At 38.3% G+C, this 17,139-nt stretch overlaps 1 protein-coding gene across 11 annotated transcripts in view; it reads right to left on the bottom strand.

The window, feature by feature from the left end:
• LOC306857287 (calcium-dependent secretion activator 1) overlaps positions 1 to 12,281 on the bottom strand; it is a gene marked incomplete at its 3' end in the record, with an annotated part of 95,948 nt that extends 83,667 nt beyond the window's left edge. For all 11 annotated transcript variants that reach the window (XM_079397155.1, XM_079397164.1, XM_079397160.1 and 8 more), the window contains exon 1: positions 11,964 to 12,281. In XM_079397155.1, the coding sequence (XP_079253281.1) occupies positions 11,964 to 12,266 (303 nt within the window). In that variant the 5' untranslated portion in view covers positions 12,267 to 12,281. The remainder of the gene's footprint in view (positions 1 to 11,963) is intronic.
• Between the last annotated feature and the right edge of the window lie 4,858 nt (positions 12,282 to 17,139).

Consider the following 17,139-nt stretch of genomic DNA (forward strand, 5'->3'; position numbering starts at 1 on the left):
CAGAGTTCAGTCTTTCTCACACATGCCTCACGTCTCAGCTGCCTCTCTCATTGTGTTGACATCGCAAAGACAAACCAGCTAGCATAAAAGAACCTGCCACCACTGTCATTTAACTGCTCTGTGAGGCTTTTGATTATTTCTTAAATTATTTATCTGTTCTGGCTTTGAACCAGAATGTAAACCAGATGAATGGCATTGTTGCAAGCAACCAACCGTTCTATTGCGACACCATAGATTGCCTTTGAACCTGATTTAGAGAGGCTATTATCAAGTCAATGGAACCTGATAAAATGTAAAAGATGGGTTTTGCCAAACAAGGCCTTCAAATGAACAACAATAAACAAATAACCCGGCGTGCCATGACACATCCTAACTTTGTTGAGATTTTCATGCACCAGCAAGGGAGCAATCCATGATGTCATTGCCTGATGATAATCAGATTTGGTGCAAACAAGACATGTGTAATTAAATGAATGTGCCTAATCTAAGCCAGCCAAGGCAGAGAGATTGTCTGGCCAGTGCGTGTGTATGTGTGTGTGAGTAGAAGGTGAGTCCAACAAAACAGAGTCAGACAGCATCATGAACAACAGTTTCTCAAACATTAAAAGAATAATTTGCCACAAAATTGACATTCTGCCCTTATTTATTCATCCTCATGTTATTCCAAACTAATAAAATATTTTTCCTTGATATTCAATCCCGCTGCAGATTGACATCCCCAGACCACAAGAGCAATCTGTTTGTAAAGCCTGTTCCAAAACAGATCATCATCATATATTAAGATAATTTAAAAAGCGTTATCTGTTTTCCCAAAGCAGCAAACCCCACCCCGCAGCAAATTTTATTGGTCAATAGACCCTTAGCAAAAACCCGCCCCCCTTTTGTTACTGTTGCTATGTTCAACAAAAAATGCCGTTCTCACACATTAAAAAATACATTGTGGTGCAAAGAGAAAACTGACAACATGTTGACAGACAAGACAGAGCAGGTTATTTGTGGTATGAAATAAGGTCTCAGCTTTCAAATTTTGTCATTTTTTAAGAAATTCAAACAATAAATACCATTTTGTGGCTCTTGAATGTGTCGTGACAGATCACCATATTGCCTAAGTTCAAGCAGCACACGTGAACCAATCGTCTTTTCATATTTACTTAAAGCATGAAATGAACATCAGAACGTATTTTATATAAACCACGGAAAGACATCAATACACACAATTTTCCAAAATTAAGTCCAAACTTAATCTACTCTCCTACCGGATTTGTTTGACGGGCAAGATGGAGGATTCAGCGTTATGACTGGTCAGATCGCCTGTCAATCAAGCTCTTTGCGAATGGTCAATTCAACACTCAGTCACCTGCAGTGTTATTTTAGTATTATGTTATTTTTGTACTCTTATAGTATTCAATAATATTTTGATTTCTTTTTCATTTTTATATTTCAAATTGTAGTATTTCTTTTGTTTTTACTATTTTTTTTATATTTCTATATAGCTTTAATTATTTGTTTATTTGTTTATTTTATTTATTTATTTATTACATTTTTAATATGTATAGTAACTTAAACTTGTTCATTGCAGATAGTTGCAAAGGCAACATTTTTAACTTTTTTTTAAAGTTTAGGATATTGTATTTCAGCTTTATTTCATTTACCGAAAACTATTTTTAATAAATTTAGTCAACAATAACAACACTGGTCGCCTGTCAAGGAAAGTGAAAAATCATGGAGCTGAGGTTAGGGTTATGAGTTTACATTAGGTTCAATGTTGTGCATGCTATCAGCACTTTGATTGACAAGACCAATGGACATCTTCAGAATCGGCTGCAAAGTGGAGTTTGCGCTTTTTTTGGGGGGGGGGGTCATGTAACAAGTAAGGCTAATTGGTCAGCAACAGAATAATCAGCTATGGCAGCATGCTAAAGTGGCCTAATGATTAGCTTGTGAGGTACCTGAATTCCATTGTAGCTTCCATTGTAGGTTATAATAAGATCTGATATACAATTTAAAAATTGTTGACGATTATTACACAAAAGCACCATGCTAGGCTATTATTGTCATCAGTGTACCATAGTATTGCTAGAGTATTTTGTAGCATTTGCTTCAATCTAATAGTAGAGCACACTGACAACACAGTCCCTCTCTCCAGGGATAAAAAGCTAAAATGACTAGTGCTATGCACTCAGAATGTTCAAGAGTGCTTCTTAAACTGTGGTCGTTAAATATTTAGTCTGTTTGGTGAAGTTAGTTCTTCTGGGACAGAGGCAACTCAGTGGAACACTGATTAGTGTGGGTGTAACGGTGGTTAGCATCCAACACCACATGATGGAGGCGTACAAAACTAGCAGGGGATGAACTTTAATGTTAGACATCTGATTTTATGTTTTTCTGATTTCAAGGCACCATGTTACACCTACAATAGCTGTGTAAAATTAAAGCAATATCATACAGAGTTTTATTGTAAACATCTCTGCAACTGTAATCTTTCACAAACTGAAAGAAAAAGTGCTCTTTCCACCACTAGGCAGTGAAAGTCCAGGTTAGTTTTTACCTTTATCATGTAACGAAAATGGACAAAACGACAATAGGGGGAAAGTCAAATCAATGGAATATTTTATTGACTCAATATTCCAATTCCAGCAAGCTTTTGAGGGCAGGGAGATCGTCTAAGACAGGGTCACGAGTTTAATCACCATTACAGACTGAGAAAAACCACCACAGGAAGAAAAGCACAGGACAGAACACTTATCAAGATCTCTAACGGCAGAGCAAATTATTCTAGCTATAGGAAAAAAAAACGTCTGATTGCCCAGGGCTCTGCTCCTGATCTATAGTGAGGAGATGGGTAATAATAGGTGATCCATGCTGGTAATGAGCACAGGCAGGGAGAAAGTAGATCTTGACTAGCCAAACTCTACTTTGAAGAAAGAGGGGGAAATGGCCGCCATCCTCATATCAAAAATGCATGTGATGAATCTATGCATGAAGACAATTGCAAAAGCGTGGATTAATGCAAGAGGAATAAGGCTATGGGCAAGAAAGTTCATTATTTCTTGCACAGAGTCTCTTGTATTACAGCCCTGTCTAATTGATTTTTTTATGCACTCTTCTGTTACTTTCACATTCATATCTCTGTTCACTTTTTAGTTTATGACAATGTTGTATTGTGCATTTCAGCATATACTATATATAGTGTATATACACTGCCCGTCCAAAAAAAAGGTCACCAACTGGATTTAACTAAGCAAACAGGTAAGAGCCTCCCATTGGATAACTACTGCATGGATGATTATGTTTCAGCTGGCAACAAGTTATTTAACCCTAAATGATGCAGTGAGTAGCTTCTCATTTCTTAAACAACCATGTTGGATGACACATCCTGTGGTTATGGAAAATATGTTAATCTGTTTCAGAGGGGTCAAATTATTGGCAAGCATCAAGCAAGAAAACATCTAAGGAGACTGCTGAAACTACTCAAATTGGGATAAGAACTGTCCAACACATGTCCACTGTCCAGCTCGTGATCGGCGATCACTTAAATGTTTGGTGAAATCAAATTGTAAAAAAACAACAGTAGAACTCCCGGCTATGTTTAATAGCGAAAGTAAGAGCATTTCCACATGCACAATGTGAAGGGAACTCAAGGGATTGGGACTAAACAGCTGTGTAGCCTTAAGAAAACCACTTATCAGTGAGGCTAATCTGAAAAAAAGGCTTCAGTTTGCTAGGGAGCATAAATATTGGACTTTTGAGCAATGGAAGAGGGTCATGTGGTCTGATGAGTCCAGATTTACCCTGTTCCAGAGTGATGGGTGCATCCGGGTAAGAAGAGAGGCAGATGAAGTGATGCATACATCATGCATAGTGACTACTCTCCCATCAACAATACAGGATCTTGGTGAAAAATTAATGCAACTCTGGACGGAAATAAATATTGTGACATTGCAGAAGCTATTTCAATTAAGACCCCTGAAACAATTACAGAGGATTTACAGTATAGAGCGTGAAAGGAGAAATGTTATTTATTATAAAAATCCATTCCTACCGATATGACACATCTTTATGAAAATAATACCACTGTACCAACGAGCCATGTTTATTTTAATTTTTTTTATAATTTCATTGTTTACTCATTCTTCATTTTAATGGCTAATTTATTCTGGCATTTATAGCTTTAAAAATCAGATTTAAAAAAAGGTATGAATTATTTTTACTTGTAGGTAGCTTGTATTACGATATGGCACTAATGAGCTACACTACCGGTCAAATGTTTGGAGCTGGTACTTTTTGCAACAATTAGGTGTGGGGAAAAAAATAATAATACTGTAAAATATTATTACAATTTAAAATGACAGTTTTCAATTTTAATATACTGCATGTAAATTATTCCTGTGATTGCAAAACTGAATTATCAGCAGCCATTATGCAGTGTTGAGTGCCATGAGCCTTCATAAATTATTCTAATATGCTGATTTGGTGCTTATGCTGCTTAATATTTTTTTGTGGAAACCTTTTTTTTGTTTGTTTGTTTTTGTCTTTGTCACTTTTGATCAATTTAATGTATCCTTGCTGAATAAAAGTAATAATTCTTTACTGAACCCAACCTTTTGAACAATAGTGTTTAATTAATTAATTTAATTGCTTAATCTTTTTTTATTCTGGCATTAATAGCCAAATCCTTAAAAACAATTATTTGAATTATTCAAAAATGTTTTTATTATAGTACTTTTTCATGTCATACCGCAGATGATGCTGGGGAAATAAATAATCATCCTTTTCAAAAATAAAAACATTTGCGCGATGGTTGAAAGCTTGTCAGTGATGGTGAAAACTGATGGAGGCTTTGGCACAACAAATCCACATGTAATCCCTGTCGGCTACACAGCTTACCTGCCACTTTTTAATATTGCAAGTATTTACTGTAGTTCTGTCATGGTGACTAGCCAATTCAATCCCATTATTCTGGACACAGATTTCAGCTGGCGAGTGTGCAGATAACACACTCTGAACAATCTCTCTCAGTTAATTACTCTTTACCACTGCAATCAGCACAGGAGTGGCAGCTTGTTAAGATACAGAAAGAGAGACAGAGAACAGACAGACCCATCTTTATGCAGATGAGCGAGAATGTACAGACATGGGTGGGAGAAACACACAGAACCTGTCCAGCACATAATCAAGACAACTAATTTACTAGAGCTGTAAATAATTTATTTTCATAAGCTAAGGGAGCCACAAGAGTTCTTGGTTCAATTAATAAAACCATTATAGTCTTACATGATCCCATAATCCTGCCTGAAGCAAACATGTATTTGCGGTTGGCAAAATATAGATGACTGAATGTGTTAGAGTGCAAGAAAGAAAAGGCTGTGCTGCTTTCATGTCAGCTCTATTATGTCATTATTGTACATTTCACCAAATAGACCCTGCTGACCAGTCTTCTTGAAGCAACAGCAAATGACTGCCATGGTCAAGGGGCCTTTTCCAAAATGGAACTCTAACCATTTAATTTTTACTCTCCGCGTCAGGGAAAGTTTGTGTAAGGAAAATAAACCTCAGATGGGCATTGAAGTTTCAATAATTCAGTAGCCCAGAGTAATGCTGATAAGAGTCTGTCTGTCCTTCTCCCTCTCCAATCACAATGCACGCCCTCACCTGGTTTCACCTAATCATTGATTGTACACACCTGCACGTCATTGGATCCTCATCACCATCCAATACAAAGTCACACACCTCACAGCACTCCAGGGTCCGATCTCGTTTGGTTTATGTTTCATTTTAACGAAGTGGACTCCTTAAATTATCGCAGTGACTTACCTGCTACTTACCTGTTTGTTTACCTACCTCTTGTGTCATCTCCAGCGTCTTGTCCTCCTATCTCCTGCGTCAGTCTCCTCCTGCGATCTCCAGCCTGGATCCCAAGTCATCCAGTGAGGTATGTGCTTCTCCCTGCCTCCACGAGTTCCTGGCCAGGCAAAGACATTCTCTCACGTTCTTATCTCCACTATTATCAGTACCTTGAACTTTAGACTCACCTTCATCAGTCATTCCTTACTCTGCTGTTCAATAAATGCTTCTGTGATTTATATTAATCCCTTGTGTGAGTCTGCTTCCCGTAACAGAAGATCGGACTGATACTGAAGATGAGGTTGGAATTAGCCTCAATTAACGTGTGGCCCAGGGAAGAGGACAATCTTTCTGATGGATGCACTATATTCCTCTTCCAGAATGGAACGGTGTGTGGAGGAATATGTAAAGGAATTTATAGAGACCAGCCACAAAGCCTTCTGCAGCGAACTCACGCTTATGGAAGGTTTCAGAGTCGGGCTGGATGAAGAAATCCAGATGATGATGCCGTTAGGTGATCCCAGCTGGTGTTTGGCTCAATATCTGAACTTCGCCCTATGGATTGTCGGATCCTCATACCTAGTAGGGGAAAGGGAAGATCCACCAGCTCCTGATCCCAGCCCATCGACCGCTCCTCACTCCAGCCCGTCTCATTCAAGTCCTCCACCTTCCGTGATTCCCTCATGCCCGCCACAGTCCGAGGTCACCTCAGTTCAACCGCCGCCCGTGGCGAAGTCTGTGCCGCCGTCCATGAAGAAACCAAGCCCGCCGTTCACAGGTGAATCAAGGCTGCCGCTTGTGGCACACTCAGGCCTATCGACTATCCCACAAGTACCCCTTGGGTTATTGGTTGAGTATGAGGGGATGTCTTGGTCCCGTCCAGCACTCCTTCGTCTCCGCTGGTCCCGTCTGGCCCTCCTGCATCTCCGCTGGTCCCGTCCGGCCCTCCTGCGTCTCCGCTGGTCCCGTCCGGCCCTCCTGCATCTCCGCTGGTCCCGTCCAGCACCGCGCTTCCAGAGCGCCCACCAGAGCCCGCTCCTCCAGAGAGGAGCTTCCCCGAACCTTTTTTTTGGGGGGGGCTATATATCCCTGGCCTGGATAACCATAGTGGCCATGGGGACGGTCGAGCCCTCCTGAAAAAAATTGTATGGCCATGGTTCCCTGAGTCTCCTGATCCGCCATGACCTCCCGAGTCTCCAGTCCCACCATGGCTCCCCGAGCGTCCTGTCCCGCCATGGCTGCCGGAGTCCCCAGACCCCCCTCCCGTTACTATTACGGCACGGGACGCGCCTTCCGGGAGGGGGAGGTAATGGTATGAGTCTGTCTGTCCTTCTCCCTCTCCAATCACAATGCACACCCTCACCTGGTTTCACCTAATCATTGATTGTACACACCTGCCCTCCTATCTCCTGCGTCAGTCTCCTCCTGCGATCTCCAGCCTGGATCCCAAGTTGTCCAGTGAGGTATGTGCTTCTCCCTGCTTCCACGGGTTCCTGGCAAGGCAAAGACATTCTCTCACGTTCTCATTTCCACTATTATCTGCATTAGCCCAAGGCCCCGCAAAGGCTTAATGCGGCACTGGCCATATCTACACCATCTGGAGGCTAAAAGCATAATTTTCATTTCCTTTTGTTATTGCAATTTTAATTGAAGCACTAAAATTGCTTAAACTGAAACTGAAATAAAACTAAATTTAAATCCAGGTTTAAAATTGTCAAAAGCACATAGCAAAATTACCAAAACCTAAACTAAAATTAAATATAAAAACAAAAAGCTAATTCAAAATATGAATTTATACTACAATTCAATAATATATAAATAATACTAAAATAACACTGGCGCACTCTTTTTTTAAACAGTGATAACTCAGATGATTGACACTGAGGAAAAAGAGAGGGTGGGAGAAGGACAGAGAAAGAAGTAATTATAAGGTTACAGTCTGTAATGTATTCAAAAGGAAAAACAGCTGATGGGCAAGAGAGTGTTTAAAAGCCCTGCATGTTTACGATCTCCATGACAACTACCTCAGATCAGACAAGGGCGCTGAGGTGATTTCTGTCAAACAACAAGCGCCTTTAAAACGCACAGACCCTCAGCACTGCATAGTCACACTGCGGACATCAAACACGCACCACAAAGCGCACACGCACATCATGGGCGCAAAGGGATTCGCCAAAGCACCAAACAAACACATACATGGTCTTTATTTTCAGAGCTTTCAAAGCTCATTGTGTAATCTGCAATTCAGAGAATACAGATAGCGCAACAAGGTTTGATGAAAGTAAATGAGTGGCAACAGCTGTCCTCACTGCACCAGCCTACCAACGTCTGCTCGAAAAGCCTTTGATAAAACTTTGTAACTGTTTAGCCATTTCTGTGCTGACTTTTAGTTATCTGGAGAGAGTCTCCATCATGAATGCATTCAAGTAGGGACGCCATTTTTTGAAGTGCATGTGTGTGTGTGTAGAACCGCTACTGATTTGTTATCAGTTTGTGTTCTCTAACAGCAGTCAACCAGAGTGCGCACATACCAGTCAAGTCACCTTGCTGCTCCTCTTGTATTTGCTATTCATGCCAATTACTTCAGACTGGGCTTTCATTATCCAAACCAGGAAAGCAAAATTTCATTCAACAGAATAATGCTTCCTACTTCAGGACGCACACACCAAAATGCATATGGCTCACCATATGGCTGAAATCCAATTTGTTCCAGTTATAGTCATAATTGCAGGGTAAAATGCATTTGTTAATCAATATGTACCGTCAAAATGAGTGAAGGAAGGAGTGAAGAGGAAAGAGTGAAAGATGTAGGCCAGCAGTGAGCTCTTTTGTTGAGATTCCCAGTGTGGCATCGGTGTCACAACTGACATGGAGTTGAAAAAGGTTCCTGCTGTGTTCTGTGAGGTGGATGCATCGTCCTATGACTGCGCCCTCACCAGGGGACATCATTAATGGATTTGATCCAACACCATGTGCGTGTGAGGAGACCAGCATCAAGCTACCACTTTGTATTCGCTGTTAAGACATCTGTCTAGTCTAATTTTAATTGATTGTTGTTGTTGTTGTTTGTGAATTAAAAATTATTTAAAAAAAAAAAAACATTTTTGGGTGTACTTGTGCTGAAAAATTTGCTGAAAATATATTATCCAGTGAAAAAGTAATCTTGTCTGAATCAGGAGAGAAATATCCAATCAAGCTATGTTTTCAAGCAAAAACAAATATATTTGGGGTTTGATATGAGAGAACAAGGGACATACTTCTTCACCAGAGAAAATGTAATTATGGATTATGGACTATTTTGGTCATAAGCACGCAGCTTTTTGTACATTACAACGTCGTCGTGTGGATTACTGTGATCTATTTATCAGCTGTTTGGACTCTTATGCTGACGGCACCCCTTCACTGCAGAGGATCTGCAGAGGAATTTCTCTAAATCTGTTCCGATGAAGAAACAAACTCATGTACATCTTGGATGACATGGGGTGAATCAATTTTCCACAAATTTTCATTTTTAGGTGAACTATTCCTTTAAAATGCACAGCTCATGGAGGCGAGATGTTAAAGAAAAGCAACAACTAGATAATAGCCAAATATATTACATTTTCATTCAATTTAAATGACATTTTTAATTTTTTATTTTAATTAATGACATTACGTTTTTATTTTAATTATGTGAATAATTTTTTTATCATTAATTATAAATTTAGATGCAAAATTAACACCTCTAATAATAATATATAATTAACCTCATAACAGTTGCAAGAGAGCTGCTAAAGGGACAGAGCGAGTTATGGGCCCCAAATTAATAGATTCTTGATTTCCCCTGATTGACTGATCCTTTTTCCAGCATTTTCTATCAAATTGAATTGCCTGTCAGTCACTTGCCATCCACAGCCGGTATCTTGATATGCCCTCAGGAAGAGTCGATAGATTGGATTAAACTCCTACTACCCAGGAGACAGCCAATGCACTGATACTGAATGCTGTTATACACATAGACACACACACACACAGACACACACACACAGCTGTTTAACCCAGACTCTCCCTATCAACAAGATTTAATTTAAAAAACAGGAAGGGGCTTGGAAGTCCCAGTGGAAAAACAGAAATAATGACTTGCTGTGAAAAATAAAAGACTTAAGCGCCCTAAATAAACTAGCAGTGAGAATGGCACAGAGACGAAGCTAAAGAAAAAGACAAATATGCCAGCATTTGTAACCACAGGACCGAGTTGATGCCGAGGTTTGAGGTAAGACCTAGTTGGCGTGTCCGCCGTTGCCATGGTTACAGGGATATTGCCATTACTACACTGTAAGTAGGATTCATAAGGCTAATAGAAAGATCATCAAAATGGCACACAATCAAAAGGGCCCGCTTGGCTCCAGTGTGAACACAGACAGTGGAAAATGATGAATAGCAGACTCCTACACTGACACCTCCTCCGGATTCGGTGCTTTTGTCTTCCCACTGGTCACAAATCCCACAATTGCCCAAAATCTGCAGGAGCCTTCATGAAATTCTGTATGAAGGTGTTTCCCATTTTTATCCCAATTCAAGTACACAAGTACACAAATCCACAAATCAATAAAATACAGCGGGGTCCAAAAAGACCTAGTTATTATTATTATTATTTAATACAATGTCAAATTATGTTTCAGGTCAAGTATCCTATTGCAGGTTAATATTTCTCCATTTTATGCAATTACTTACTTATGTATTTATTTATTTATTATGCATATTTATTAGATATTATTAATTAATAATTAATTATAATTTTTCAAAACCCTAAGTTTTTCTCAAGTATAAATCAGATATTGAATCTCAGTTTTTCAATGTAATTTTTGTCATTGTGTATTGCAAGATATGTGGAATTTGGGGAAGTATATAAACCATAAGCTTTCCACCCAAAACATGTGTTTATTTGTTTTATTCATATATGACCATTGGCAAGGGTCTAGGTCTGTTCCAAAATCTAGTGAGCACAATTGATTAAAATAAGAGTTTAGCATTAGCACATTGCTAAACCTGTCAGGCAAGAGAGAAGTTACTCAAGAGACATTTCTTCTTATTATGAACATTTAAAACAGTTGTGTTGCTTAATATTTTTCTGGAAAGCATGATACATTTCTTCAGGATTCATTGAAGAATGCAAAGTTTGAAAGAACAGCATTCATTTGAAATAAAAATCTTTTGTAACATGTCTTTATCAATATAATGCATACTTGCTGAATTAAAGTATTATTTTCTTTTTCTTTTTTTAACTTACTAACCCCAAAGCATGTTTATTTTTTCTCAACTTTCCCACAATTTATTATTTTACTAATTAAGTTGCATTCTGTACCATTTGGAACGATCTTAAAATACTGCATGGACAACTCACTAAATTTTGGAGCAGAGCTTATGTGACAGTCGAACGATCCTCTTTCCTTTAATTGTTTCTCTTTTTCTGTCTATTCTGTTGTTCTGGAACCCACTCATTGTCAATGATTTAATGAGTCAATGATTCACTATCCATGCTATTGTCAGTGTAAATAGCTTTTCAACAAACTCACACTTTGCTAGTTTCCAATCATTTCATTTACCACAAACAGGAAATTACCACAACCCATAAAGCCTAGGATGACATCACCTTCTGAATTCATATCATTCTGCAGTGTATTTTGAAATGATCTACCGTGAGGACAGGATGTCAAGTCAATGTGGGAGGACCTCTGGGTTTTGTTTGACTTGTGCACATTTCTGCAGCTGGTCTAATGAAAGCTCTTCTAACTGAAGCATGATTTGCAAACTCACACCTCCTAAGCAAAGGCACTGTTGCTTTTCCTCAACCTGCTGCAGGAATCTTGATGGGTTTTTCTGGTCTGTGCAGATGCTTTAGACCAATTTCAAGCAATTTAAAATAACACATAATTATGCTTGCTTTCAAGCCAACTCTCGCAGAGCTCTTTGGGTTTAGTCATCTTCCTCCAAAAAAAGAAAAGCATGGTAAAAATCTTATTACAGAGCCAAAACCAGACTCAGATAATCACATATATCTCTATGTTTTCCATGTCATGTAGAAACAAGTGTGCGCTTCCTTGACAATGAACAGACTTGCATAAATGTCCCCTCCTTACCTGACAAGCATTATACAGCAGCTGGTGCTCAAATTTCTTAACGCCAAGAATCTGTTGGAACATCTCATACAGCTGGTCCTTGCTGAGAATGAGCTCAGAGGCAGCGCTGGCTGTCATACGCTGCTGGTGTTTGCATGGGTCTTCTTCTCCCCTGTAGATGGTGTCAAACTTGGCGATCCACGAGCTGAGGACAGTCTCCTTGCTCAGACCGTCGATCTCAGGCAGGCTGCGGACTCGCTTCTCGATGTGCTTCTTGAAGACCTCACGAGAGTCACTGGCTGAGCAACCGCCGCTTTGGACCATACGGGACACGCGGTCGCTTTTAAGGAACACCTGTGATCAAACATAAATCTTGTCACAGTAACAAATATGCACTACTGGTTAACAGTTTGGAATAAACTCATGATAGATGATAACAACATCCAGGCCCTTCCAGAACTCCCATCACATCAAAGTTCACAATAACCAGCTGAGGAGTTCAGACATGCTGCATGGGGTTGGTAAGATTTTTTAAGCATTATTTGATGAATAGAAAGCTCTTGTTGTAAAATTATTATACATGTTTACTGAATTTAATGCATCCATGCCAAGTTAAATTAAATATTTAATTTCTTTCACACTCACACACACGCATACTAATATATATATATATATATATATATATATATATATATATATATATATATATATATATATATATATATATATATATATATATACAGTGCCCTCCAAATGTATTGGAACAGTAAAGACTAAATTGCTCTGTTGGCTGTGGAGTCAAGACATTTATAAATATGATTAAAAGATGAATATGAGACAAAACTACAGAATGTCACATTTTATTATTAGCCGTTTCAACACATACATGTTTTACCAAATAAAAAGAACAGCACTTTTAGAGTTTCATCCCTCTATCTGATGTGAGCATAAGTATTGGGACAGTTGCCTCACAGGTCTTTCTAAGTGATCAGCTGTGTCTTGTTGCATTAATTGTTCAGATATTAAAAGCAGGGAATGTGTCGTATCAGTTATATCCATTACTTCTGCATTCTGAATCTTGCATTCGATGATGACACACACAAACCAGGATGAAGATGAGGGAGCTGATTTTGAGAGAAAAGCAAGCAATTTGGATGCTAAAAGAAAAGAGGAAGTCAGTTAGAGCTCTAGAAAAAACAAAGGGCATGGAGAAATCAAGAGTTTGGAAACCACCAGCGATACCAACAACCAACAACGACCTGATCAGCTGAGAAAACAACAGTAGTTGATGACAGACAAATCATAAAAGCTGTGAAAATGAACTCTAAAAGACGTGTCTGTAAAATCACCAACAACTTCCAGAAAGCTGGGGTGATGCTCTGACAATCTACTGTCCTCAGGAGACTTTGACACAGAATTACAGATGCTACACAGCAAGATACAAACCTCTGATCAAGATTTAACCCAATTTAACTCGTCAGCTCATTAATAGACTTTAAGACCTGAAGTGGGTCAGAAAAGGAAAAAAGGGTTGAGAGAAAATAGGGTGCTTGTCAGATTTGCGTTATGTTCCGCGGCAGCTCTTAAAGAAATAACAGCCAAAATAACCAGCTGCTGTGATGTCTGTTAATCAAAGGACAAAGAAAAAAAGAGGAAAAAAATAACTTTTATAGATTTAAGGATTCATCTATATTTAATTTAGAATTTAGTGTTTGATAACTTCAATTTCAATTTATGTATTTCTGCTGAATGGCACCCACTGTAAAAAAACAAAACATAAAAACACACAAAAAAATATTTTAAAAAAGTTGAGCCAACTTAAAATTTTAAGGCAACCAGCTTCAGCAGATTTTAAGTTGGCTGAACTTTTTTTTTTTCTTTTTAAGTGCTGGTAATACGACATTTATTATAATGGGTTTATGTGAAGTTCACTTAAATTAGAAGTTATTTTTTTAAGTCGAATAAATTGATAGCTCTCAATTATACTTTAATTTTGAATGGCTATAGTCAATGGTTAAATATTGGGGGGGGGGGGGGGGGGGGGGGGGGGCAATTTTATAGAGAAATCAGTAGTATCCGGATCATTGATACTGACCTTCAGTCATAAAAAAGATGCCATTAAACAAATATTTAAAAATATACTGTCTTTATGTTGTTTGTACAATAAATTGAAGATTGAATGTGAAATTATTGCTATATAAAAGTATATTTAAAAACTTTAAAGTTAGGTGGGATTAATTGCGATTAATTTCAGAAAAATGTGCAATTAATTAGTTAATTTTTTTTAATCAATTGACAGCACATATATATATATATACACATATACACTCTACGGGGCGTTGAATGCTTGAATCTGATTGGCTGACGAACACTCTAAGGCAGTGCTTCTCAAAGTCCGGACTCCGGTCCGGATCCGGACCCGGAGGGAATTCAATCCGGACCCGCTTCTATTTCAAGAACACTAATTATATTTCCTACTTTTATAAACGCACGTTAAACTTGTAAATCATTTGTTTATTTATTCTTATTTTTTTATGTCTTTTTGGAGAAGGTCCGAAATTGCAGGCGAGATATTGAAAATTTTCCTTCATGACATTTGTTGTCATCATGACATCCAGTGAGCGTATGACGTTTGACGTAATCGGGCGACATTTCACCGCTAATATTTTTATTTTTTGTTTTGTTTTGCTATCACTTATATTATGGCAATTTGTCTTATAGCAGTGCCCAGTGTATACATTTATTTGTGGCGGCTTGTCACAATATCAAAACTGACCGCTACAAATAGATTTTCCAAAAGGCTTATACTTCGTTGAATAAACTGATCACTGCGCGTTTCAAAAATAAAATGGTGTTTTTATATGAATGTATCTTTTAAAAGAACCGTCCGTTTTCTTCAGAAAAGCTTTGATGCTAATTTTCATTTGGTCTTTCCTGTAATGGCTGATAAAGTAGCGCTTATTTGATTACAGTCGTTACCGGGGAAACAGCTATATATCACGCTCCAACAGCGCCTCCTGCTGGCAGAGAATCAACTTGCATTTGCTAGTCTGTGGGAAACACTGGTGTCTGTCAGCAAAGATAAACAAAAAAGCATGCTTCAGAACTGTTTTGAGAAGGTGCTTAAGTTTTGAGCCATGTATTATTACTATGAATTAGGCTACTACTACTACTATTACTATCTTGTGCCCTGCAATAACCATTTACGCAAACTCTCTTTTGATATAAAGGGAAAAAAAGAGAAAATCGGCCCAAAAAATCAGCATCATATATCGGCCATAGGCTGCCCTGATTTCTAAATATTGGCCAGAGAAAAAACATTATAGGTTGAGTTCTACTGCTGACACTTAAATGAATTGTTTTGCCACTTTTGCACTTGTTATTAAAGTATTTTGAATGCAAAGGGAACCTTTTTTTTTTTTAAATGAGTGTTAATTTTTTATATGTTATGTATGTTTATTAAAAACACGTTTTGTAATAACCAATTGTTCCGGACCTTTGACACTGATGAAAATTCAGATTTGGACCTTTGAATGTAGACTTTGAGAACCCCTGCTCTAAGGTGTGCAATTATTTTCAGGGAAACGCACGGCGAGCGTAATTCCAGGCAGCTCTTGACCACACACACACGGAGAGAGAGAGAGAGAGTGAGGTCGGAGATCGTACATTGCGCTGCACACACACATAAACTTGTTGTCAACGCTTCCCCGCAATTTTTATTAATAAAATAAAAGATAGATACTAGATCGCTACATTATATTCTCCAGCAACGAGGTGATAAAATCGCTGTTTTTGAACTAGCCTAGTTGTTTGTAGAGAGAGAGAGATGCAGAGTTGTTTGCAGACACAGCAAGAAGGAAGGCTACACACTACTGTCATCTCTCTCTCTCTCTCTCTCTCTCTCTCTCCACCGATAATTAATTGAAATACATGCTATGATTCATTTAAATTCATTTAATCTCTGTGTCTGATTTGAAGCAGGCAGAATGCTAGACCTAACAATCTGTAACTGACGAAAATAACTGTCATTTTTACCCATTCGGTCAAATATTGCGTTGCAAAGAGCAATACTAGTTTTAACTTGTCTACAACTTGGCAAATGACCATGAAATAAGCGGGATAATCAATGGCTAGCCATGCATTAAATTATTTTAAATGCACTTTGCAGCAGGCGGTTCTTTGCTGCCACGTCATGCATTAAAATCCTTTAATGCATGGCTAGCTGTTGATTATCCCTTACGAATTCATCGGCGCGTTGTCAATTATTCCTTACATATATTCCGTATGAGAAGAGTTTCTTTGATGGGGTAAGGGTGTGGTCTCAAAATTAAACTTGAATGATACAACATAACAAACAACATGGAACAGTTTTGATGCTATACTGTATTATTGATTGTTTATGTTGCCAAGGGTGGTTGCTAAGGGTGTTGGGTGAAGCGGTCATAGCCATCATAGCTATGATAGCCGTGCTTTATCGTGTATAACACAGCTGCTGACCAATCCGAATCAAGGACTGGAACTAATCGTTTTAATGAACATTTTTGTGTTTTATACCTTATATTCACATTTCAATATTCTTAAACTCAGTTTGGGTTGTATGAAATGAACCTCTACATTTATCGCCACAATTTCATTTAAAACCAAATTGCACAATTCAGCATTCGTTTATATTCAGTATATTCAGATTCCCATATGCAACATCATCAGATCTATAGTGTATATTAGATATGCTGTATTTCTGATGCATTTGGTGTTATACACACACACACACACAGACTTGCTCAAGCCATCAATCTTAACAGACTAGTGATGGGAAGTTCGGATCATTTTACAGACTCAGACCTTTTAGTCTCGTTCAGCAAAATCTTTTTTCGAGTCATTTCGTTCATTTTAGCAAAATATAATTAAAATGTTACGTGTTACTTCCCTAACATGTCTACTACTTACGCAAACGTTTATCCCATAACAAATAATACAAAACTATAATGCTATAAGAAACAGAAAAGATTAATTCATTGTTTACCTGTCTCTTTAGCTCACCTCACTTCTTATCTGACAAGTCTTCGGGTTTGAGTCGTTCGTTCATCACGTGATAGCCCCATAAGTTTAACCAATGCAGTCTGAGCTGGAAAGAGAATTGATTAGTTCATCTCTCAAGTCTTCGGGTTTGAGTCATTCGTTCATCACGTGACAGCCC

The sequence above is a fragment of the Barbus barbus genome, assembly GCF_936440315.1.
Source record: "Barbus barbus genome assembly, chromosome: 37".
Classification (NCBI taxonomy): Eukaryota; Metazoa; Chordata; class Actinopteri; order Cypriniformes; family Cyprinidae; genus Barbus; species Barbus barbus.